Genomic DNA, 26,378 nt, shown 5'->3' with positions numbered 1-26,378 from the left:
GGCAGAGTAGATAATAAATCTTTTCTGTAACGTGTTAATCGGCATCAATGTGTCTAACAGGTCCTACTGGTCCTATTAGTCCTACTAAAGTCCTACTTGTTCTCAAAAGTCCTTTTAGTCCTACTTTTCAACAATTTTATCCAAAAGTCCTACTTTTTTTTCAATAAGATTTTTTCAAATTTTCAATTTTCCCCCTTTTCCGGAATTTTGAACAAATTTTGTTTAAAAGGCTCATTTGTCGACTTCTTTAGATTTTGAATTACTTACACATTTTTGAGAGCTGCCCTTTTTAAAAATTTATAAGGAGAGAATAAATCAAAAAATTGGAGTGAAACGTTATATTTTTGGTGTCTACTTATTGTTTAAATAAAATCATAAGAAACATTTTTTTACAAAAATTTTGACCCTACCCCCTCCCACCTTAAAAATTCCGTAAGTGCTAAAAAAATTACCTGCTGAAAGTCCTGCTAAAAGTCCTACTTAAGTCCTACTTTTTGATTTTGAAATTTTGTTAGACACCCTGGGCATTTTAAACTGCATTTTGTAGCGAAAACAATATTTTTTTTAATTTGGAGAAAGTGCATCAAAATCCAGTAATTTCAGATCAGTTTAAATGCACCAATTTGTGTAATTTTATCATTAATAATTTCAGTTTTTTTTTTGTTTTTTTTTAACAAAGGTGTCAAAAAATCCCGTGTTTTTGCCAGAATTGTTAAAGTTGCCTAAAAATCATGCTTTTGTAAAAAAAAAAAAAAAAAACAAAAATACTAAAATTCCTAATTTTTACCAAAATTGCCAAAATTCCTGTTTTTTCCTTCTTTTTTTTCATAGAAAATGACGAAAAAATCTAATTTTTGGCAAAACAATGAAGTTTTGTTTATAATCAAAATTTCAAAAAAATCAAGATTTTTTGGTCAAAATTTCCATTTTTTTTTTTGAATATTGCGTTTAAAATCTTGCTTTTTTGTTTTGAAGTTCTCAGCTTACAAAAAAGTTTCATTTTTTAACAAAATATCCTACTGTTTTGAGGCAAAATTTCCTAAAATTCCTGTTTTGGAAACATTTTTGAAAAAATCTTGCTTTTTTGCCAAAATTTCCAAAAGTTCATGTTTTATTCGTTTTTATTTTTTTCATTTTTTTTTTATTTGTAAAAATACGCAGTCAGAAAATGTTTGCGTTTCTGTAAAAGTTACCATAATTTCTTGTTTTGTTTGTTTGTTTGTTTGTTTGTTTTTTTTTTTTTGCAAAAGTAGCTAAAATTTCTGTTTTTTTTTTCAAAATTCAGGTGAAAATTTTGATTTTGTTAATTTCTTTTGCCAAAAATGCCACAAAAATCCTTTCTTTCTTCTGAAATTGTTTTTTTTGTAAAATTTCCAAAAATTCCTGTTTTTTTATTCATTTATTTATTTATTTTTGTGAAAATGTCCTGAAGTGTAAATAAATTCTTGTTTTTTCAAGATAAACCAATACTTAAATCATAGCTTCTTTATTTATCCTGCTTTTTGTTAAAATTGCCAAAAAATGTTGCCATTCACTTGAAATTTTCACCGAAATTGCCAAAAATTCCTGCCTTTTTTGTTGGAATTGCCAAAATTTCTCGTTTTTACCATTGCGCTTATTTTGTTACAATTTCAAAAATCTCATTTTTCGCCCAAAATTACTTACTAGAAAAATTCAGTTTTTTTTTTTTACAATTTTTTTTTTTTTTTTTTTTTACAAAATTTTGCTTTTTTTGCTATCGATGCCAAAAAATTTCTGTTTCTTGCCAAAATTGCCAAGAAATCTAGATTTTTTTGTTACAATTTTTAAAAATCCTGCCTTTTTCCAGAAGTTGTTTTTTTTCAAAATTTGCCAGCAAAACTTTACTCATTGTGTGCAAAAATTTTTGTTTTGTGTCGAAATTGCCGAATGATCTCACGATTTTTAGTCAAAATTGTCTGAAAGTTCTAATCAAAAATCATGTTTTTTTTTTTGCCACAATGTCCAAAAATTCCTCCTTTTTTCTCATAATGACCTTTGCCAGAAAAAGTCTCGCTTTTTTGTCTGAAATGCAAAAAAGTCCTGATTCAATCATTTTGATGAAACTTTGAAGTAATTCTTCTTTTATTTTTCAATTTTCTCTCAAATTTTTTATCTTTATCATTTCTAGTTCTCTTTAAAAATGGTAAATTTTGGCCGAAAAAATTCTGATTCGAATAAATCTTCAACCTCTTCTCTTCTTTTCTCCCTACCTTCCTCTTGAAATATATTGTATGTATTTGAATGTGTCCTGCCAAATGCCTGCTAAAATTTTTGTGATTTTTTTCATCCAATTCATCAAAGTGTTTTTCATTGATACCTTCTGCGTTAGTCAACTGGGGAAGGGCCCTAAATAAATCGAATACATAGTTTTGATTGCTAATCACTTAAGATCAAAGCTTGTAGGGCAAATTGTCCCTTTTTTCTTCGGTCCTTTCTGCAGTTTTGAAGCTGAATATGACTAGGACGTTATTTCAAGCCTTAATTTGCGAACACCTGTGCCTTTATTCATTTTTTCTCGTTAACTACTCCGAGTCGATTATTAGTCAGATGATAGCTTTTCCAATGAATGGATATATTCGCCGAATCGATTCAATGATTTTCTTCTCGCCACAACGAACGATATCAAATTTCTGTGAAAATTGACGCACTCGTTAGACAGACGCTCGATTCGATTTCAAATCGTTGCAAAGTCGAACTATTGGAAAGTGAAGGTAATTGGAGCAAGATTCGATTACTAATTAGTATTAAAAGAATGAAAACTCCTCGTGGAAGAAGGGCGTATTCGGCGGATTCTACCTCCCAATCCCAATGGATCCAATTATAACGAGAAACAATAATATCACTATAATATGAGAATTCGTGCTCGTAATTAAAAGAGTCGTGTATACTTAACGAGGAGATGATTGAGAAATAATTTGACAACAAATAAGGGGGCGTTATTATTAACGACGAGGAGCACGAAAGACCATCGTCATCGACGGCATCGTCATCGGCATCATTATCAATGGCCAAAAGCGACGAAAATCGACCAAAAAAAATGAGCTGACGAGATCAAACCTGCGGATGGAAATGGATTAATAATGATCGTTCGAAGAATAATGACAATTTTACGTATCGAGCGATTTGTATTGTTCTTTCATGTATGAAATATTTCCGGATTGGCTGTAGGTGGATAAGTATGGTGAATTTGCCCCCGAGAGCTTCAGGGTTGATATTTGCATGGAAGGTTGGTACCCTTGAGCACCTTCCGTCACGAAAGTTTCAGACGCCCAGGACCCCCCGTTTTTGAAAAACCCCCCCTTTTCTAAAATTACAATGAAAATTTTTTTCTCAGCCCCATGTGAACCGATTTTTTTAATTTTTTGGTATGTTGTGAACATCCATAAGAGGCATCCCCACAAAAAATTTCAACCCCCTCCCCCCATATTTTCCCCTCAAAATGGCGTTTTTTAGTTTTGTTTGCCCGTTTTAGCAATGATCATGATTCGGCACAAAAATGCGAATAGCATTTTTAAATGTATTTTTGACTCCTACAAAACATATATTTTTTTCAAAAAAAATTTTTTGGTGGGCCGTGGTAAAAAATTGAAAAAACCAACAGAGGGGGTTAAAAATGGATTCTGGTGTAAATCATTGTTTTTGGTAAACAAGGTGTCGTTTCCATATGAATCGAACCCCCCGAACACGAATATGACGCCCAATCTTATGCTACCCTCATCCACACCCCTCCAGCGCCTCTGCCCCCTTCTCAATTTTTACTATATCAAAAGTTGAGCTATTTTCGTAATATTGGTGTCGTTTCCAAATGAATCGAACCCCCCGAACACAAATATGACGTCCAATTTTACGCTACCCTCATCCACACCCCTCCAGTGCCTTAGCCCCCACCTCAATTCCTACTATATTAAGTATTGAGCTATTTTCATAATGTTGGTATCGTTTCCATATGAATCGAACCCTCCGAACACGAATATGAATTCCAATTTTTTGCTACCCTCATCCACACCCCTCCCCAGTGCGTCTGCCCCCAACTCAATTTTCACTATATTGAAAGTTCAGATATTTTCATAATGTTGGTGTCGGTTCTATATGAGTCGAACACCCCGAACACGAATATGAAGTCCAATTTAGCTCTACTCTCATCCATCGCCTTTCAGGCTACAGCCAGCTCGACAATTTTTATTATTTGAAATGCTAAACCTATTTTCATAATGCTGGGTGTCATTTTGGCACGAATGGAAACCTCGAAACGTGAATGTTAAAGTTTGAACCTTGCGATGGTCATTGTTTTACGAGTTTTCAACCTTCGCGAAACATACTTTTAAAAGTAATAACAACCCGAGTAATTATTTGTAGAAGATTGATCAGAGTTGGTGAAAACATTTATGGTTTAGGTGGGGGCGGAGGCACTGTATAGGGTTGTGGTTGAGGTTAGCATAACATTGGACTTCATATTCGTATTCGGGGTGTTAGATTCATATGGAAACGACACCAACATTTTGAAAATATCTGAACTTTCAATATATAGTGAAAATTGAGTTGGGGCAGAGGCACTCGAGGGGCGTGGATGAGAGTAGCATAAAATTGGACGTCATATTCGTGTTTGGAGTGTTCGACTCATATGGAACCAATACCAACATTATGAAAATATCTGAACTTTCAATATAGTGAAAATTGAGTTGGGGGCAGACGCACCGTGGAGGGGTGTGCATGAGGGTAGGAAAAAATTGGAATTCATATTCGTGTTCGGAGGGTTCGATTCATATGGAAACGATACCAACATTATGAAAATAGCTCAATATTTAATATAGTAGGAATTGAGGTGGGGGCTAAGGCACTGGAGGGGTGTGGATGAGGGTAGCGTAAAATTGGACGTCATATTCGTGTTCTTGGGGTTCGATCCATATGGAAACAATACCAACATTACGAAAATAGTTCAACTTTTAATACTCGTATAGTAAAAATTGAGAAGGGGGCAGAGGCGCTGGAGGGGTGTGGATGAGGGTAGCATAAAATTGGACGTCATATTCGTGTTCAGGGGGTTCGATTCACTTGAAAACGACACCAATATTACGAAAATAGCTCAACTTTTGATATAGTAAAAATTGAGAAGGGGGCAGAGGCGCTGGAGGGGTGTGGATGAGTGTAGCATAAGATTGGGCGTCATATTTGTGTTCGGGGGGTTCGATTCATATGGAAACGACACCTTGTTTACCAAAAACAATGATTTACACCAGAATCCATTTTTAACCCCCTCGTTGGTTTTTTCAATTTTTGACCACGGCCCACCAAAAATTTTTTTTTGAAAAAAATATATGTTTTGTAGGAGTCAAAAATACATTTAAAAATGCTATTCGCATTTTTGTGCCGAATCATGATCATTGCTAAAACGGGCAAACAAAACTAAAAAACGCCATTTTGCGGGGAAAATATGGGGGGAGGGGGTTGAAATTTTTTGTGGGGATGCCTCTTATGGATGTTTACAACATACGAAAAAATTAAAAAAATCGGTTCACATGGGGCTGAGAAAAAAATTTTTATTGTAATTTTAGAAAAGGGGGGGTTTCTCAAAAACGGGGGGTCCTGGGGGTCTGAAACTTTCGTGACGGAAGGTGCTCAAGGGTACCAACCTTCCATGCAAATATCAACCCTGAAGCTCTCGGGTGCAAATTCACCATATTTATCCACCTATAGCCTTTATTATTAGTACACTTTACCCCTGGCTTACTTCCGGGATAAGGTAGGCTCGCGCAGAGAGCAATGGATTCTCTTCTTCTCCCTAACTCGATGGTTAGCTGTTGCTGGTTTGGTTTAGGTTTGGTTTGTGTATACGAGTATAGTAGTATTCGTATGCTGTGGTAGCTGCTAGAGTTTAGTTAGAGGTAGAGGTAGTGTGAGTGTGTTCGGTTCCCCGTCGTCGTGTTATTTATCAACTTTCACAGTTCTCACGGTCTGCTGTGGATACGTTACGTAGTCTCTGTCTCTCTTACTCTTATAGTCGTGCTGGTCGTCGGGGTTTTAACGTATTTTTTTTCTTCTGTTTTTCATTATTTTGGTTACCTCTTTTACCTTTTTATTTTTGCAGTGTAAAGCTATTCTCGTATATTTGACCAGTGCAGTGTCCGAATATCGGTGATTTTTTTTCGAGAAAGTTATTAAAAATAAGTGTTCGGTGTGCTTTTTCGACGACGACGAAAAAAAAAAGGTATTCTGCGGTTGATCGATAGTGTTTTGTGGTGTTGTTCGCGGACGATCGAAAAGTGCGAATCTGGGCGATGATTTGCCTCAGTGCAGCGTAGAGATCTAAACGGTTTTATGGTGTTTGTGTGTGGAACTTGGATCACTGGCTACGGTTCAACGACGACAATGCTGCCAGAGTAGTTAACGGTCGGTGATTTTGAAATTCATAGATGCCGGCTGTGTCAGTGGCACTTATCAAATGTCATTTACCTCTGCCTCATCTGCCTTTCCATTGATAAATCTGTGTTCGTGTATCGTCGTGTACTTAGTGGTGATCGTCCGAGTGGAAGTGTTTAGTTGAAAAATTTTGGTGTTGGTGGTCTGTTTTCTGGAAGCCCTGATTATTTTTTAGTGTGTGCCAAAATGGGTGCAACTTCTAGTCATCATCACCATCCCGAACGTTTGGATCGACATGGGACGTCTTTCAGAAGATCATCTAGTATGCGTCAAACTAAATCCAAAGTGAGTAGAAGTATTCGAGAAATTACCTACTACTGCTAGTTCCATATGGTTCTTTGTTCGAATACCCGAACCGAACATCGCCTGGTGAAGAAAGCTGATGTCATTGTGTAGATTAGAGCGACCTAGAGCCGTTATATACCAGAGGTTATGTGTTCTATTTTGTTAGAGCTGTGGAGTCGATTGGCTCGAAAATCAATGCTAGAGTGAGATTACCCTAAATGGAAAGATGATTCGAATGAATTTGCAAATTTTTTCCTAACAATTTGTTCGCGAAGAGGTTTGAAAATATAAGCTCGAGTACCCTAATCATCGCTGAGTAATTGAAAACGATCATAACACTACTGAGAGTTGATCGAAGAAACATCTCTGACTCGTTGTCGTTGGTTAACTTGAAAAAATTCCTATAAAATACAAGTTTATTCTGCCATTTCATCGAATCTCGATCTCGCACACTAATACAATATACTACATAGGTATTCTCCGTGAAAATAAACGCTCCGAAGGTATTTGGCAACGTTGCTTAGATTCTCTTACGCAATGTGCTTGTGCATTCGGCGTGCACACAGCACACAAAGAACACCAAGATCGAGGCTTTTCATCTTGCGATCTCTGGCTGCATCAATTCAATAATAAGACGAGATGTCTGTCGTGTTTGAAGGAGGAAAAAAAATCGAATACGTGCACCTTGGTCCAAGTTATAGTATAGGTACCTAGTTCATCTTGGGGTACAGGGTGCCCAGAAATATCGAGTACCTCTAAGAAAGTTTTTCGTTGAAAATATAGGTTGGCAACGTGAAATAGATCCATATGATTGGTGGAATGTTAGCTCTCCAGTCCAACAACGAATCATGTGCTATCATTATTATCATGCACTGTGACCAACCAAAGTATTTTAGTAGAAAACTTGTTTAGGGGTACTCGATATTTCTGGGCACCCTGTATGGATATATGTAGGTAAAGGTACATGGGAACGGTTTTAAAATGTGAACGATTATGTACCAAGATCACTGGTAGGTATATCAAGTACCCTGATGCAAGTGTCCATGTCGCCACGAGGTATTTTCGTGTACCTACCTATATAATAATGTAGGTACATACATTGATTGAAATGAATAAATAGTTTAGATTTTCATCTTATATAAAGGTACATAGGTATAATGAGAAACTACTCGGCTTGTACTTCTTATGTATGTACAGTATTTCAATACTCGTTTTTGTTGGTTAATTGAAGTTCGCTTAGGTATTCTTTTGATTATAAAGAGAGTCAGCTCATTTGGGAACGTAAACGATGATTTATTGGGTCATTTACATATTTCATGCTGCAGCCGAGAGATTGTTACGTAAAGTATACTCGTATACAAGCTACGTTGCCTTGTAATATTTTTGTGGTTATAGGGTCTTTAGGGTTCGTGAAGTTGATTAACTGCATCTTGAAGAGACGATCGGTTTGATAATCTAGCTTATTATGTATATAAGGGGATCATATATGTGGGCTTGTGTTTTTGAATTTAAGTCGTTTTTTCGTTCGAAAGTACAAGATGAGTTGCTTTGTTGGGTTTCTTTTGACCATTTGTGGAGTCGAGGGTGCTAGAAAATTTACAGTCCAAGTTGCAGAAATGATTATAATTAATTAATTATGGATATTTTCAATGATAATTTTTTAGAAAAGTATTGCCAAGTACCTGAAAGTGGGAAATGCCTTAAATTGGGTACATAAATTGAATGATTTGGTAGAGATACCACGTCTTGAAATCATTTATTTTGAATTTTTTTTAGTGCTTCAAGGCTTCCATTTAATACGAGTAGTCCAAAAGATATTTTTGGAATTAATTTTTTTCAAGAAAATGGCAAAATATGACGAGAAAACATCGGGAAAAATACTTTCAGTAATATTGAAAAAAATTGACTGCTTTTCCAAATTTCAGCCCAGGGGATGTAAAATTTTGGAGTTTTTCTTGTATTTATTTCAAATTTAACACGAAAATTCTAATTTGCCAGGGGAATTGAAAAGTGTTATAATCCTGCTTTCTCCAGTTTTCATTACTTTTTTTGTATCATTTTTTTTCACCAAAATTGCTGAAAATTTTTATTTTAACTTCTTGTCAAAATTACCTAAAAGTCTTGCTTTTTCAACCAAAATTTCCAGAAATAAAATTTAAAAAAAATCTATAAATTTTGACCATTTTTCTAAAGTTTTGCTTTTTTTGCCAAAATATTCAGCTATTTCAAAAAAATTCAAAAAATGCTGCAGTTTTGCATAAATTTCAAGAAAGTTGTACTTTTTTGTTAAAATTTGGTACAAAATCTTGCATTTTTTGGCAGAATTGACAGCTAATTTTAGATTTTGGCAAAAATTGAAAGAAAATCTTGGTTTTTGAGCTGAATTTTCAAAATATCTTGGTTTTTTGTCGAGAAGTATCTTCTTGCCAAAGTGTTCTAATTTTTCAAAAAAATTGCCAAAAACCTGGATTTTTGCGAAAATAGCAGAATTTGATTCTACATCTTGCTTTTTGTCCAAAAATTTTCAAAATATCAAAAAAAATGTATTTTTTTTTCGAACTTTGCCAATTTTTTGACAAAACTGCCGAAATAGTCGTGCTTTTCTCTATTTTTCACTACTTTGAAATTTTTAACTGTCTTTTTTCTTTCAGAATTTTGATAACTAGAATAGTTTCGACTTGAATAAATTTTCACCAGATTTCCATTCACCTCCCCCCCCCCCCCTCTCATTCGTTTGAAACACATGAAAAAATAACTTATTTATGTACTCAAATTCCTGTTCAATGAGTCGAAATTACCAGAAGTTCTTTTTTTTTTGCCAAAATAAGCTTCAAATTTATCATTTTATTCTGATATTTCAACATTTTGGGAGAAATTTTGACTCCTAAAATGTTATTGTGAATAAATATTGAACTGAACCTCCCCCCCCCCCCCCGATCATCCTCCCAACCAAACAAAAGAAAACAACTGAAATAATTAGTTATTGATACTGCAATTCCCAGCTTGAAATCCAACTGTGGTTTTTTTCCCAAATTGCGAAGAAGTCGTGCTTATTTGTCAGAATCGTCAAAAAATCAGGTCAAAATCACAGAAAAAAGTTCTGTTTTTTCACAATAATTGCCAAAAAGTCGTTGTCATCAAAAATGCAAAATTGTTTTTTTTTTCAAAATCGCTAAAAAGTCTTTTTTTGTCAAAATTGACCAAAAATTCTGCACTTTGGCAAAATTGCCAAAATTTGATACAATTTTTTTATTTTTTTTTGAAGTTGGCGAAAAGTTGTACCTTTTTCGTCAAATATTCTGCTTGCTCGCCTGAAATCCAGCTGTGATTTTTTTTGCCAAAATTGCCAAGAACTCGTGCTTATTTGTCAGAATTGCCAAAAAATCAGGTCAAAATCACAGAAAAAAGTTCTGTTTTTCACAAAAATTGCCAAAAAGTCGTTGTCATCAAAAATGCAAAATTGGTTGTTTTTTTTCAAAATCGCTAAAAAGTCTTTTTTTGTCAAAATTGACAAAAAATTCTGCACTTTGGCAAAATTGTCAAAATTTAATACAATTTTTTTTTTGAAATTGTCGAAAAGTCGTACTTTTGTCGTCAAATATTCTGCCTTTTCGCCTAAATTGACCAAAAAAAATCTGGAATTTTAGTAAAAAATGAAAAAAATAAAACTTTTTTCTTGGCAAAATTTTCAAAAGTCTTGGTTTTTTGTCAAAATTGCTAAAAAATGACACTTTTTTGCCAAACTGTCCGGATTTTGATTTTTTTTTCCAAAATTGCAAAATAGTACAACTTTTTTTATTTTTTCAAAAAATTTTTAGATTTTTTTTTCGTTTAGAATTTTGATAAATAGAAGAGATTTGACTCGGGGTGAATTTTGACCTCCCCTCTTCCCCTCCACAATTTCGAAATATTTGAAAAACTTCTACTGAAAGTCATGCTTGAAAACCAAAACTGTGAAAAATCTTACCTACTTTTTTTTCAAATTGAGAAAAGGATCCCTCCTTGCCTCATTTATTTTAAACTAGGTATGTATGTTCAATTTTTTGGGGGGATTTTTATATATTTTTTGGGTATAGAAAAATTTTGACCCGAAAAATATTGTCCATGATTGACCTAGATCATTTCCCTCTCCTTTTCCAAAGATGACAAAACAATTCATTGCTCAAAGTATTTTTTTTTTGCTCAAAATTGCCAAAAAGTCGTGTTTTTTTGTCAAAATTGCAAAAAAAAAACTTTTTTTACGGAAATGTTTTTTCAACGCTATAACATTACTAAAAGTCCCCCGTTTCACACGAAAAGTCATGCTTTTTTGCCCAAAATGTTTTGCTTTATGAGCAGAATTGCTAAAATGAATTGTGGCCTTTTTTGTCAAATTTCAACACAATTTTTCTGTAAAAATCATTTCTTATAATAGAAAAATTTGCAAAACAGTTCTGTTCTTTTTTCAATCAAATTTTTATATTTTGTGTACATTTCCTTCTTCCTAAAAAAATTCGAGTTTTTTTCAATTTTTCTTAGTTCTTATCAGAAATGTAAACAAGTTGTGTTGGCTATCTAACGTAAATTTTTATTCTACAACCCCCCCCCCCCCGGTCATTGAAATATTTGAAGAAATGCCCTGCTATTGCATATTGTTCTGTTTGGTATGTACCCTTTTTGGAAACCCAAGCTTCATAATTGACTGGCGATTGTTTTTGAAATTATTTCAGGTAAAACCATCCAATATAGGCGAGTTGAAAATACGTAATCATCGATGATTTAAACAAATAAATCATCAAATTCAACCATCTCGTTAAAAGTGAACTGATTTAATGCTTTCAACGTTGATTACACAGAAATCAAACGAACAAATCTGCTCGGATTTATTCGAGTGCTGAAATTACGAGTACGATTATTATTCCGATTCACTCGTACATGCACTTGAAAGAGCAAAGAGCAGCAATTACACATTTCTCGCAAACTAGATAATTACATCTGTGGTTATTCGTTCTCTGTGTAATGACGAGGATACATTTTTATTACTTCATTGACGAAGAACAGACTGTAAGTGTAAGTGTGCGACTGAAATGAAATGAGTAGGTAACTACTTAGTTGAAACGTTGTTTTTGCAACTATGACGTGTGTTTATTACTTTCCTCATTGTGGATAGAAGATTATCTGTGTGGATGTGGAATTGTGGAATCATCTAATACATATTATAAAATAACTCTATGCTCTGCTATGCTTTTATGGCTGCGGCGATTAGAAAAAAAAGTATATTTGATAACGGTCGTGAATGAGCTGCATGTACAAAAGTTCAGGTATAAGCAACACCCAAATAATATAATCATGATAGGTACTTCTTGAATGATAATGTATGCAGCCAGTACATCGTGTGCTTCTAAATAGTGGGTTTTAGGTACGTATACTACGTTTATGAGTTGTACGATTATATCACGCATGTTGGTCTCTCTGATGGTACATATACATAATACGTACGTATATATTTTTACGACATAATTTCTTCTGCTTTTCCCTCTATGAAAATAGAGTACCTACATTGGTGTACTTATTCGTAATATAGTTCACGGATGATAAATCACATGGCATTCGGTAGTGTAACTATATTATAGCACTACCTGCTGTTTCGAAACGAAATGAATTGCTAATTACTTTATACTATGTATGTAGTTCGATAGTTGTAGGTACCTGCGACGAGTCAAAATACTAACTACTGGTTAGGTACCTTTTTTTTTTCGCAAATATAATTATGAAATTACCCGAATTCATAATATGGTCGTATATAGTCCTCCTAGACGTCGTATGGTTATCTGTGTGTGTGTGTGTGAGCTGTCACACGTGACGAATTTTTTCTAAAACCCATACCTTGGTATCTGTTTGTGTTATGTTTAGAGGTGAGGTGTACCTACCTATACATAAGTGTATACCTATAATATACCTACAACTGCTGTGTAGATAGCAGATACATAATGTCATAATACTCGTACCTTCAGTATGGTGTTGTGTTGTTCGTAGTCGAGTTGAATTTTTTCGTGTGTATACCTATTTATTTACATTCCGAGATATTGAGAGTTTTCGTATAAATGTGTATCGTGTTTCGTGCTGTTGTTTCAATAATACATAATATAAATAAATACGAACCATACTACATAAGTTTGAAATAACAATATTCGTGGCTTTGCTGAGCAGTGCGAGCATTTACATACATTGTATGTTCAGCAGTACCTTCACCTTCCTATACATCTACCTATTGGTGTAGTGTAAAAAAGAAGACAGCTTTGTTTGATATTTCGTGGTGTGCTTTTTTTTCCCTTCCACGTGCCGGTATATAGATATACGAGTCTATGAAGATACATATGAAAGATGCTGAGATGAAAATTCAAATGAGAAGAGTGTTTTATGTCAAGCAGTATACCTATATTCGTATATTATTATTATTATTGTGTTCGTTCGAGGTTCCGAGGTAACCATATTCAATATTATATATTTTCTTTTTCGATATCGTAGGTACCTAGCTACCTACTAGGTAGTAGGTATATGCGTGTAAGGATGAGATAAAAAGAAATCCAAGGTAGTTGTGGTATTATGCGAGTAAACAAACATTTCGCCATGATCGAGGAAAATATGGAAAATGGATCCTCGCGTGAAATGGTTTTCGTTGTACTTGCCTATACGAATGCCTCTGCCTTATTTACGTATAAAATTATATAGTACATATGTATTTTATTTGGCCTCATCGTCGTGGTCTACATTTTGTTCGTACGATATTGCAGAGACTTTTTACGTGGAATTCGATCAATTTATAGTGGTGAAATTTTGTGGAAATTTTTTGATTCGTGTATTAAATATGTTATTAGACGGAGGAGAAGAAGTTAGAAGAGGGGGAATTGTCAAAATTTTAATTCAAACTGTACGAGTAAAAATTGAATATTATAGGTTGTTTGTGTTTTCAGAAGAAAATTCGAAAAATCGATTTTGGAGTCTCGCCCCCCCCCCCCTCCCTCCTACCCTGCTCCAAAGTAACGCTCACCATCTATAGGTGGGGATTTCTAATATGTTGTTCAGGGAAATATTCCACAAATTTCAAAAAAGTCCCCATCGTTGAGATTTTTTTGGATCGAAATGTCCAGATGACAGGGTTAATGTTATTTCATCTGTTGATGAACCTGGTCAAGAAAAATGAAAAATGTTGTATGTATGGAAGTAATTGCACCTGTGATCGGAGGAGATAATTCACAATCACAAAAAAGTAACGAGTGACTTTGAAGTTTTTTTTGCTGAAAAAATTGTAGGTACATTTTTGAATTGTTTAATTGTGGGTGGGGGGGGGGTTGAGGTGTAAGTAAAGATTCACCAAACAAAACTGATATTTCAGACAAATCGTATGAAATGAAGCTGATTTGTTGCCCATTTTTGTACAGATTTTGATAGGTACGTATTTTCAAAAAAATCTAATCAAAGTACCCGATTTTATAGTCCTGTTTCCCTTTCTTTTGTCCAGTTTTTTGGTTGCCAAAATTGCCTTACAGTCTTCTTTTTGATCGAAAATTTACAAAAATTCGCCTCTCGTTACCAAAATTGTAAAAAATCCTTTCTTTATCGAAAAAAGCTACTATAGCAACCAAAAACATTTCTATACTGCTTTGTTGAAATCGCTGAAGATTTAAATTGCAAAAATAGACCTTTTTTACTGAAACGTTCTGGATTTTTGTTAAAATTGGCAGGATGTTTACTTTTTTCAAAATTGCATAAAAAGTCTATTTTTGACTAAAAGTTTCGCAGTTTTGCCTAAATTTTTGAACATTTCTGTTTTTTTTTTTAAAATGTAGGTAGGTATGTAGGTAACTTTGGTATTTATTATACCTATTTTAATTTTTTCTCCTTTCACTGATTTTTGAAAAATTTCCCCAGCTCCTTCGAGAGTATAAAAATTTTGAGCCAAAATTTCCGATTTGAATGAATTCAGATTTGGCCCTTCTTGTCTCTCTTTCTCTCCCCCCCCCCCCCGTTGAAAATCTTGAAAATTTCCCTGCTGAAAGTCCTGTCCTGTTAACCTTTGCTTTTCCGTGTTGTCCTTGACCCTTGCACCATTGAAGTTGATAAAATTAATACATAGGATTCAATATTCAACTGTGTAAAATTGAACACGTTTCTAAATTTTCAGGAGTTACCTGAAATTCCAGCTTGTGATGAAAAATTTGACAATTATATCAGCATTATGAATCAGGGCTTGTACTCAGTTACTAATTTTGGATAATTTTTTCAAAATTTTGGCCCTAATTTGGGAAGAAATCCCAAAAAAATCTCGCTTTATGCCAAAAATGCTGAAATACAAAAATAACCAATCCTACCTTTTTCAAAATTTCCAAAAAAAACTCGTTTCTTCCTAAAATTTTTAAAAAATTGTTGTTTCCCTTTAAAAATTGAATTTTTTGTTGAAAAATGTGAAAAATTGCTAAAAAAAAAAAAAAAAAGTATCTTTAACCAAAATTGTAAAAGTCTAGATATTTGCAAAAAATTTACAAAACATCTCGCATGTTTATAGCAAAATAACCAAATCGTTGCTTTATTAGGAAAAGGTCGTAACTACATGAAAGTTGATTTCTCAGAAAATGCATTTTAATTTTTAAAGAGCATTCTATCAAGTACACTTGATAGTTTTAGATAAGGTAAGAGAACATTTGGTTATTGCAATCATTTTCCTGCTAATTTTCAAAATAAACATCCTGGTAGCACTGATTTTTCATTTTTTTATTTGAGGAACTCTGAACTGAAAAAAGTAAAATTCAACAAAGGAACTTTCACCTTAAGTCAAGCTTTTTTCATCAAAAGCCCATAAGAAATACACAGGAACGATATCCTTAAGGTGATGAGGTTGATTTTCTGCAATTTATCAGTGAAATTACGTGAAATTATGTGTTTATAATGACTTTTCTTACCAACAAATTACAAAAATCGAAAGAAATAGGTTCAATCTGAGAAACAATATCATTTAGAACCTTTTCATTGTAACGGTTTTGAAAACGTATATTTAAAACCATTTGTTTTCGGCTATTACGAGAACAAAAAACATCAAAATTCAATTTCAAGTGTTGCATCATGTAGAGGACAAAATTCTCTTTCCAATGATACCACTATCTCATTTTTTATAAAAATTGTAGTTACGACCTTTTCCTAATAAAGCAACGAAATGAAAATCACACCTCCCCCCCAAAAAAGTTGAACTTTTTTGCAAAAAATTAAGTACGCCAAAGTTTTGTTTTTTACCAAAAAAATTGCAAAATAATCGACCTCTTTCGACAAAAATTGCAAAAAAATGATGAAGAAGTCCCTTGTCTTTTGCTAAAATTGTTACTTAAGTCTTATTTCCTGCCAAAAGTAGCAAAAAAGCTTGCTTTTCGCCTAAATTGCCAGAGAAGTATCATTTTTTAACAAGAATTGCTAAAAAGTGACAGAAAAAATTCCAAAGTCACACTCATGTGTCTTTTTTTTACCTGAGATTGCTAAAAAGACCTTTTTTTTTGCTGAGAAATCATCAGAAGTTTTGTTTTTTTTTTGCCAGAAATTGCAAAATTCTCACTTTTTGCCTCATTGCCAAAAAATCTTGATTTTTTAAATCATAAAGTTGTGAAATCAAGTTTTTTTTGGAAAAATTTGAGAAAAAATAAGCATTACTTTTTGCACACTTGCCAAAAAATCCTGCTTATTCAGGCATTGTAGCGGGTCACTTTTATAGTCACTTGGACACTTTTTTCATCAAAAAGTCACTTTTTTGAATTTTTTTTTCGTTTTTTATCCAAATTATCTTATTTACATTCATTTTCAAAGGATATTATGTGAATTTCCTTTATTGAACAATTTTCAGAATTTTAAAAACACAAATTTTTACTTTTCAACACATCAATTTTCGAAAGTTTTTGCCCTCGCTTCGCTCGGGCTTGTTTTCTTTTCTTTTTCAAAATAAAGATGGAAATTTATTTTTTTTTAAAAATCAAGTTCTAAAGCCAGAAAATAAACTGAGCTTTCGCCCTCGATTAGACCTGTTTTTAAAACGGATTTTCCGGTGGGGCCAGGCGTGAGAATAAAGTAATAGTTTTTAGGTGAGATATTGAAGGTTTTTTTTGCTTTTGTTTTTCGATTTTTTGCTCTCCTAAACGCTGGAATTAAAAAAAAATTGGTCACTTTTTTGGTCACTTTTTTCACTGATAAAAGTCACTAAAGTCACTTTTTTTTAGAAAAATTTGGCTACGATGCCTGTGCTTATTGGCTAAAATTGTATAAGTTTCTTTTCAGTTTGATTTTTTGATTTTAATTAAAGAGGAAAAGGTCTGGTTTTTTCGGTAATTTTTTCTGCACTAAAATATTTTACTTGCTTTTTGTCATTTTTGTTGGTTACCTACCAAGTATTTGGTTACTTTTTCGAGATTTTTTGGTTAATTTAGTACACGTCCTGAGAGAGAAAAAAACAAAAAGCCAATGAAAGATGTTTTGGGTGGGAGATCTTCGTTTTTGAAATATTATGTGCAAATAAGTTGGCGGTTGCTATGAATAATTTTGATGCAAACGTTTCAGAAATTCAACCTGTGTTTGTTGTCTGCATTCAATTCTGGTATGTTCACCTTTGGTAATTCAAAATTTTAAAAACGCTCCTGTTTTTTAATATTTTTTTTTGCAATATTTCTATGCAACGAATCAAAGTCATTTTGATGATTCTAGATGGTATTATTTTCTCCAGTACGAGCTAAAGTAAGAGACTTCTGGCCACATCATCAAATTTTGTTTCAAGTTTGTGGATATCTCGAAGCTCAGCGTCAATAATTTCTGGTATTGGTACAACTTGGAAATCTCAATTTTATTAGACAGTTTTTCCCCTTGAGATGTCAAATGATTGGGGCACCCTGTATGTAGGCAACCAGATTCGTTTCTTCCAACCAGCGGGTTCTTTCTACCAATTGATGAATTACGATGACACGAAACCAAATCACCCCTAAAATACCTCCTTACTTTACCACCTGGCACTTATCTAGCCTACTTATAACTACAAATTCTAGAGTAAAATGATGGCATATTATTCATAGCAGCCTACCTTTTCGTTCTTTCGTAGGCTACTCGTATTATTAAGTAGGTACATTTATTCATGTTGATGTACAGTGTACACAAACTACAAACAAATGGAACGTTGAATGCTATTACCAGAGAGTTAATCGAGGTAACATTTTATCAGAATATAACTTTACGTACATCTGGTAGGAAAGGAATAGGAACAAGAGAGAAACGAGCGAAAGTAAACCACTCAAGTTATAAATGTAGATATACATATAGGTATTAGGTGCCCAACTATTTGTACGTAGACGTACTGTAGAATGGTAATGGAAACGTGATTTATTGGAAACAGTTGGTAGTATAGTTTATCGAGCCACCAAATAAGTACCATAACGTAATGTATCGTACTCGTACAGTTGACAAAGTTTCGTAATTACCTACGTCGAGTAATCGCCATTGAAACACATCAGTTAGTATACTTGATACTCGAGCCTAGCCTGGGCCTATTGTGTTTTATTTTAGAAATTATCCAATGTTGTGTTAGAACAGAACAAGACAGAGTGAGCTAAATGAAAATATATTACGCGAACGAAATTCATAAAGGTGAAACTGTGTGTACGATACAATATTGTACGTCTAAACTGTCTATACTTCTACATGCAGCTGGGCAACAGGAGGCAAGGCAGGGCGTGAGGAGTGGAGTGTTTTCGTTGTGTTTGATATGCAACGTGCTCGAAACTCGTCGTCGTCGTCATCGCTGTGTTGCTATGTACGATGGTTCGGGCACTTTCGGTACGAGCCTCCGTGGCGCAATCGGCTAGCGCGTTCGGCTGTTAACCGAAAGGTTGGTGGTTCGAGCCCACCCGGGGGCGTAGAATTTTGTTCTCGGATTTTCACCCCAGTGAATTTCTGAGGGCACCATTTTGTTCAGCATTTTTTTTCATGCGGAATAGAGTTGACCCGAGTCAGTTATAAAATTTATTCGATTTTTTAAAAATAAAAATAAGTTTCCTCGTAGTATAACATGGAATATTCGTACTCGTAGCATACGTACAGAAACCAGACAAGTTTGACCATTTGCGCAATGAAGATTTGCAGTGGGGAGGTGGGTAGGGGTCTGAAGTTGTAAGAAGTTCGATGTGCGCAGAAGACGATGCGTTTGTAATGGAAAAATGACCAAAAAAATTTGTAATAAATTCTTTTTTTTTTTCAACGATGAGGTCGGAAGTTTAGTCTTTGGTCAATGCTGACTGTTGACAAAGTTATTTTGTAAAATAAATGTATTGATTACAACGTATCAGACCCATTTCGTGTGTTGACCTCGAAAATTTTCAGTTTCTTATCACTTGCCTGCGGTTATATTTAGATTTTAAAAATTTATTTTTTACGGAGTTCGAGGATCGTCTCAAACATTGTATGTAATATTTATTGATATGGCTTATTTTTTTTCTTTCAAGTAAAAATTGATTTTCAATTTATCTTCAATTTTTTTTTTTGTGAAAGAGGAAAATACAAAATGGTATTTTTTTTAGACAACCTGAATATTGCTATTCCGTATAATTGATGAAACAGGGTGTCTAACAGGTCCTCCTGGTCAGAAAAAGTACTTTTTTTGCCCAATAGTATTTTTTTTCAAAATTATAAATTGTAATTTTTTAAAAAAATCAAAATTGAACAATCAATTTCTCATTTTCTGAACGTTGAAATAGCGAGAATTAATTGAACACGTACATATTATTGCATAAAATTCTTATGTTACGATATTATCCATTTTATTGTCTCTCGAATAGTCCTAGAATAAACCTAGTAGGTATTATTTTTGTAATTCCATTATAAAATAAGCAATCAATTAACGAATGAATTTTGTTTCTTTGTTTCAGGTGAGTAATGAATTTAAAACAAAATATTTTACGATGAGAAAAAGTGAAAAAGTATGTACCGTTTACATGTTTATTATTATTTGCGAAAATTGAACGATATATCACAATTTAAAATTTTCAACCTGAAAACCAGTTTTTGATCCGATGGTGCTAGTGTAAGTAAGTACATAGTACAGCTATAAACTACAACCTATAGTAGCAAACTAGCAAACCACAATTTTTGTAATTTGGAATCGATAATAATTGAATTTTTACTCGTGTGAAAATTTTTTTTGCCATTTATTCAGCTGAGCTTTCCTCCCTCTCCCAAATTTAGTCGTTTTTAACCGAGAGGGAAAAAAAATCTCTGAAAATTTTAGCTCTTTGAATTGGAGTTGAGAAAGTCCCAAAATTTGAAAAAAAAAATCAATTCGAGTAAGGGTTAGAATTTTTGCAAACAATCTTCTTTTGAAGAAATTCCCCCCTCCCCCTCTCCTGTTCGTCTTTTTCCTTTTTCATAAACTGACCCAAATTCTTGTTGTTTTTTTTTCATCAAATTGTTAATGATTGTCATTTGTTGCAAAAAAATTCAGAAATGCTGTATTTTTTTAATTTGTCGAAAGTCGTCTGGCTTTTCAACAAAAATGCTAGCTTTTTAGGGATTGTAAAATCTCGATTTTTTTTAGCTAAAATTGTTGGAAATTATTTTTTTGTTGAGCAGGAAATTCCAAAAATTGTCATCGAATCTGCTTTTTGTAAAAACTTGTCAAAAATTGTAGCTTTTGCTAGCGATTGAAAGTCGTTGCTTTTTCAACATAAAATCACCTAAAAGTGTCGTTTTTTTTAAACGAGAAAAAAGTTCAATTTATTCGCCAATAATTCCCAAAAATTGTCCTTGTTTGTTGAAATTATTGTCAAATTTTTGCTTTTCGTTATTTAAAATTCTGGCAGGCTTTTTAGCGCAAGATTTTTATGTTTTTCCCAAAAATGATCAAATGCCTTGCTTTTCTGCCAGAAATTGTCATAAAGTATCACTTTTTTCGACAATAATTACAAGTTCAAAAAGTGCTGCTTATTGCTAAAATTGTCAAGGTTATGCTTCTTGCCAAAAATTTTCGAAAATTTCCACTTTTCAACAGTAATTGCTAAAAATTAATAGTTTTTTTTTTTTGCAAAATATCCCATCAACATGTCTCACTTTTTTCCGAAAACTGTTCGAAAGTCTCGATTTTTCGCCAAAAATTGTCGAAAAGTATCACTTTTTTGCCAATAATTCCAAACTTGAAAAGTGGTGCTTTTATTGTCAAAGTCTTGCTTTTTACTAAACGTATTCAAAAGATCCCACTTTTCAACAGTATTGCTAAAAATAATATTTTTTTTTTTTGCAAAAAATCACATCTACAAGTTTAATTTTTTTCTAAAATGTTATCCAAGTCTCCCCCTTTTTTTCAGAAATTTCTGAAAATTGTTGAAATTGTCAAAATTCCACTTTTTCCCAAAAAATTGACTTTTTCGCCAAAACTTGCCCCGAAAATCTCGCTTTTCATCACAAAATTTGAAATAAATTGAATTTTAGCTTTGAATACTTTTCTGGGGTTGTATATGAATTCTTCCAAAATTTTTGAAAAATTTTGATTTTAAAGTGAGGGGGAAAGGTGAGTTTAAAATTAGAATAAAGAAGTCAGCACCTGACCCAAATTCTTGTTTTTTTTTTTAACAAATTGCTATAATGATTGTCGTTTGTTGCAAAAAAATTCAGAAATGCTGTACATTTATATTTTTTTTGTATGTGAAAATTCTGGCTTTTTAACAGAAAATAATCTAGTAATTATAAACAACCAAAAAAAAAAAAAAAAAGTTCTTGCTTTTTAGAGATTGGAGAATCTCGGTTTATTAGCTAAAATTGTTGAAAATTAGGTATTTTTTGTTCAGCAAGAAATTCTCAAAATTGTCCACAAATCTGCTTTTTGTAAAAACTTGTCAAAAATTGTAGCTTTTGATCGATTGAAAGTCTGAAATCTTCAAAAATTACCTAAAACTGTCGCTTTTTTTTACTGATGAAAAAGTTCAATTTATTCGCCAACAATAAGTACTTATTCCCAAAAATTATCCTTGTTTGTTAACATTGTCAAATTTTTGATTTTTGATATTAAAAATCCTCGCTTTTTAGCGCAAGATTTTCATGTTTTCCCCAAAAAATGATCAAAAGTCTTGCTTTTTTGCTAAAAATTTTCGAAGTCTTGCTTTTTGCCAAAAATTTTTGGAAATTTTCACTTTTCAACAGTAGTTGTATTTTTTTTTTTTTTTTGCAAAAAATCCCATCAATAAGTCTCACTTTTGTCCAAAAACTCTTGAAAAGTCTCGGGTTTTTTGTCAGAAATTTTCGAAATCTCGATTTTTTGACAGAAATTGTCAAAAAGTATCACTTTTTTGTCAATTCCAAATAAAATTGTCAAAGTCTTGTTTTTTGCTAAAATTTTTCAAAAGTTCCAACTTTTCAAAATTTTTTTTTTTCGTAAAAAATCACATCTACAAGTCTATTTTTTTTCTAAATATTGTCCAAGTCTTTCCCTTTTTTTTCAGAAATTGCTGAAAATCGCTTCTTTTGTTAAAATTGTCAGAATTCCACTTTTTGCCAAAAATTGCCCCGAAAGTCTCGCTTTTTATCACGAAATTCCGAAATAGTTGAAATTTCAAAGTTGAAAACCAGAACATTTCAATTTGTAAATGTTCTGTTTTTTCCTTAGGTATAAATACGATATTACAATATTTTGCTCACGTTTTGTCACCTTTTTAACTACTTTTTCAATCTTTTTCAATTACTAAAAAATACTTTTTTTCTTTTTTTGGAAAAAATTGAATACGAGCTTTGAATACTTTTCTGGAATTGTATAAATCCTTCCAAAATTTTTGGAAAAAATAAAATAAAAAGAGGAAATAATTAAAGTAGGTAGGTTGTGAAAATTTTGAAAAATTCGATTTTAGAGAGAGGGGGAAAGGTGAAGATTTGATTCAGAGGATGTTGGTTGTTGGCCTTTTTTCAACGTTCAAAAATGCTATAAAATTTTTCTCCAGTTAGCTAATTTTTGAAGAGAAATAATGGCCAAAGTTTTGATATGTATCTGTTTAAAATTAGAATAAAGAAGTCATCACTTTTGTTTTCAAAATAATTGACCTTGGTTATTTTCTCGTTGAAATTCTCAAGAATTGGTGTAGGAGAAATTTAGTCAATATTTGGATTATAAACATTTTTTTTTTTTTTTTCAAAAAGACGCTTCAGTTGCTTCATTTTGAGGTTGTCTTGGAAAGTTTTAAAGTTGAAATGGAAGGTTGCCTTTTATCAAGCATTTTCGTATATTGAAAATGAATTGCGAAACGTGAGTTGGCCTTATCTTTTTGAGGAATTCTCGTCATCAAAATTCGTATCTATTCTGTTCTTATAACTCGAGAGTTGTTAGCCAACTCTCCTCCGATCTTCTTTTAGCACAGCTTTGAAACTTTTCACAACAAAGGTATCTTGATAATGATCGTCTTACAATACCAAACTGTATAGAAAAGAATACCTTCGAGTAAAATTAGTACAATACGTACAAAGTAAATTACATAAGTACGTAATTTTTCGCGTGAATTTTAATCGCGTGCTATACAAAACACAGCCTGCTCTAGATTTATGTGGGTAATTTTTTTTTTTTTTTTTTTTGTGGCAAATTTTAGTTTAATATTTTCATGTAAGTTGTGTGTAATGTTGAGTAAAAACGTTGAATTTTAATTAATTTCACGGAGGTTGTACTATACATATTAGTGCAGTGATTGATGTCAGGGAGTGTATTAAAAGGTGTACCTATAATTTCCTTCGCAATTCGAAGGTTAAAAATAAACCGTATTTCAGGGGTTAAAATTAACAGGCTGCGTTGTAGGCCTATGTGTTTTTCTGTAAAAGTTTTCAAGAGCAGGCTGTAATCGTCAAGGTAGTGTGTATCTGTATACAATGCGAAGAGATTATAGAAGTTGAAAAACAGTAAGATTATTGAAATAAATGAACGAAGCAACGTTCGCGGATTATGTAATTTGAGCCAAATCTTCGATTTTTTTTCCTCAAGGTGAATTTTTCGTCAGCTAAAAAAAATAAAAGTCATAAATCAATAAATTAAGATTCTTATTTCGCCCTAAAAAAAAAGAGGGTAAGGTAGGAATAATGATCGAATCTTCTTTTCAAAGCAAAAAACTCCGGTATTAATTTTCTTTATCCTTTCAACTGCAAACTATACCTATACAAAGTTTTCTCGATTCATTAAAAGAATAAAAAACCGTATTAACTAAGAAAAAAAAATACCGAAACGACCGAAAATATGCAACGCGCAGATACCTAGTGTTTTAATTAATTGAATTTTTTACTGTATTTAATAATTTTATATTAAGACAAAAATACCGTTTGTTCGAGCATATAACCTTGATTAAGTCCGCTAATAGGTGCGTTTTTTTTTACTCGACTTTATTGTTTCAATTTTTTTTTCCAACGTTAAACAACTTTCGTTATTGTACTCGTACTTTGCTCTATATCCATTATTATTTACTGACAGAAACATATTATAAGTCGGACGATGAAAAAAAGATGCTTTGTAGGAAGGTGGAAGGGAAAGAGGGTGGACGGAATTAGTCATCGTGTATTATCGTGTAAAAAATTCAATGGTGATGGTGTTTCGCACAACGATGATGATGATTATGACGACGATGACGAGGATTCCTCGTATATAAATTTATCATACCTACTTGAAATGGAAACCGGTATACGGTGCATTGCACACCTTTGAAAATTAACCGCTCCGGTTAATTGTCAATAATGTCCTACGAACGACTAACGAGTAGATAGTGATATTCGAGGTGAGGGGACAGAGAATGAGAAAGGGTCGTTTGAGTGGTATATAAGCGGCGGCTGTGGCGTGTGTGTGTGTGTGTGTGACGTATATTTACATAGTAATTAAAACGACTATGACGACGGTTTGTGTTTTTTAGCCGACGCGATGCGCGAATATTCTCTCACGATTAGATAAGTGGGTATGATATGATTTTTTTTTCCAATGTACGATACCCTCCTCCCTTGCTATGTTTATTGCTTTCTTCGAGGTTCTCACGTGCACCTCGTGGTCGTGGTCGTGCTGGTCCTCGATGTTAAAAGAAGAAAAGGCCCTTATTATTGCCGTTGTAAGGCGATGATTGGCCGATTACTAGGTACATGGAATAGGCAATGTTGTCAGACACACGTCTGCTAATTATATCGATAAACTTCCTACGTATAGTACGGTTCGGTTGCGAGGGAAAGTTCACGTGACAGAGTTTTTCCCTTCTTTGAGGTTTTTGACGTCGTTTTTGTGGTGGGAAAATCGATAGAACTTTTTTTTTGGTGACGATGTTTTTAATAAAGTTTTCACGGATGAGATTTGCTGCTTGGTTTGAAGGTTATCTCGTTTTTTGCCTAGAAAATGAGGGGGAAAAGTCTGGTTTGTGGAAAAAATTGCGAAAAAATATGAGTCATTTTTTTGCCAACAGTGCTCAAAGATTGCTGCTTTTTGACAAGAACAATAATTGCTTTTTAGCAATATTGCTAAACATTTTCAACATCTCTCGCACCCTCAAAAAAAATGTATGTCCTAAAATCTCGGGTTTTCTCCAAAAATCCCCTAAAATACATATATTTTTTTGGTCAATAATTCACAAAAAGCCTTGATTTTGACTAAAATTTGAAGTCTCGGTAGTCGGGGGCGCGCATAAGGATTTATAGTCCGGCATATGACAATAGGAGTAATTGCCGCCGCCACCCCCCCTCCCGATCCTCCGGGACAACTTTTTTCTTAAAGGGGACATCCTAAGGAACATTTTAAAGCAAACTTGCCCCCCCCCCCAAAAAAGGTAGATCAAAAGATCATGCAAACATTTATCACCTGTCAAAATTTCAAGTGCTAAAGTGCGTTTTTCGATTTTTAGTGAATTTTTGAAAATCGAATTTAGACCAAAAATGAGGGAAAAAATCAAAATTTTACCAAATTGACTAAGAAAGCTGAAATTTAGGGTATACCCTATTTTCGACATGCCAAATCGATTGGAAACGATTTCAACCCGTTTTGAGCAGTTCTGGAGCCTCCAGCAGATTTTTGAAACTCGAAATTCCCACAAAATTCCATTAAATTGGAGTTGTAAAGCTAAAATTTATTCTAAAAACCAATTTTGGATCCTCCAGCGACTTTTTGAAAATTCCAAAAGCCTCCAGCAGATTTTTGAAACTTTAAATTTTCACAAAATTTCATCAAATGGAGATGGAAAGCTGAAATTTTCTCTACACTCCAATTTTAACACCCTTTGAAGACGACTTTAGGTGGGTTCAAGTCATTTTATAGCCTCCAGCGACTTTTTTGAAAATTACTGGAGCCTCCAGTAGATTTTTGAAACTTGAATTTCCCGCAACATTAATTTATCAAATGGAGTTGGCAAGCTGATCAAATAGTTTTGAAGCATCCAGCTACTTTTAGGAAATTTCAATTTTCCAAAAAAACACCACACAACCTTTCAAAAAGTCGCTGGAGGCTCCAAAACGACTTGAAATCTGCGAGCAGTCAACTTCGTAGCGTATTAAAATTAGTTTGCAGAACGAATTTCGACTTTCCATCTCAGTTTGATGAAACTTTGAGGAAATCTCGAGTTTCGAAAATCTGCTAGAGGCTTCAGGAATTTCCAAAAAGTCACTGGGGGCTCCAAAAC

The 26,378-nt window shown here is 33.3% G+C and overlaps 1 protein-coding gene and 1 non-coding gene across 9 annotated transcripts in view; both read left to right on the top strand.

The window, feature by feature from the left end:
- numb (NUMB endocytic adaptor protein) overlaps positions 1-26,378 on the top strand; it is a 145,890-nt gene that overhangs the window by 78,129 nt on the left and 41,383 nt on the right. For 2 of the 8 annotated variants that reach the window (XM_065353441.1, XM_065353439.1), the window contains exon 1: positions 5,857-6,723. The exons of 4 other annotated variants lie outside the window; for them this stretch is intronic. In XM_065353441.1, coding sequence (XP_065209513.1) covers positions 6,625-6,723 — 99 coding nt within the window. In that variant the 5' untranslated portion in view covers positions 5,857-6,624. Of the gene's footprint in view, positions 1-5,856; positions 6,724-12,766; positions 13,187-26,378 lie in introns of those variants that run through there. 2 more of the 8 variants (XM_065353437.1, XM_065353445.1) reach the window with 2 other exon arrangements.
- Positions 18,565-18,638, top strand: TRNAN-GUU (transfer RNA asparagine (anticodon GUU)). The gene has a single exon. It is a non-coding gene; the product is annotated as a tRNA-Asn (tRNA).

Source organism: Planococcus citri, chromosome 2, assembly GCF_950023065.1.
Source record: "Planococcus citri chromosome 2, ihPlaCitr1.1, whole genome shotgun sequence".
In the NCBI taxonomy this organism is placed as follows: domain Eukaryota; kingdom Metazoa; phylum Arthropoda; class Insecta; order Hemiptera; family Pseudococcidae; genus Planococcus; species Planococcus citri.
The sequence above is the reverse complement of the archived record's forward strand: the minus strand, read 5'-3'. Positions and strand labels throughout refer to the sequence as shown.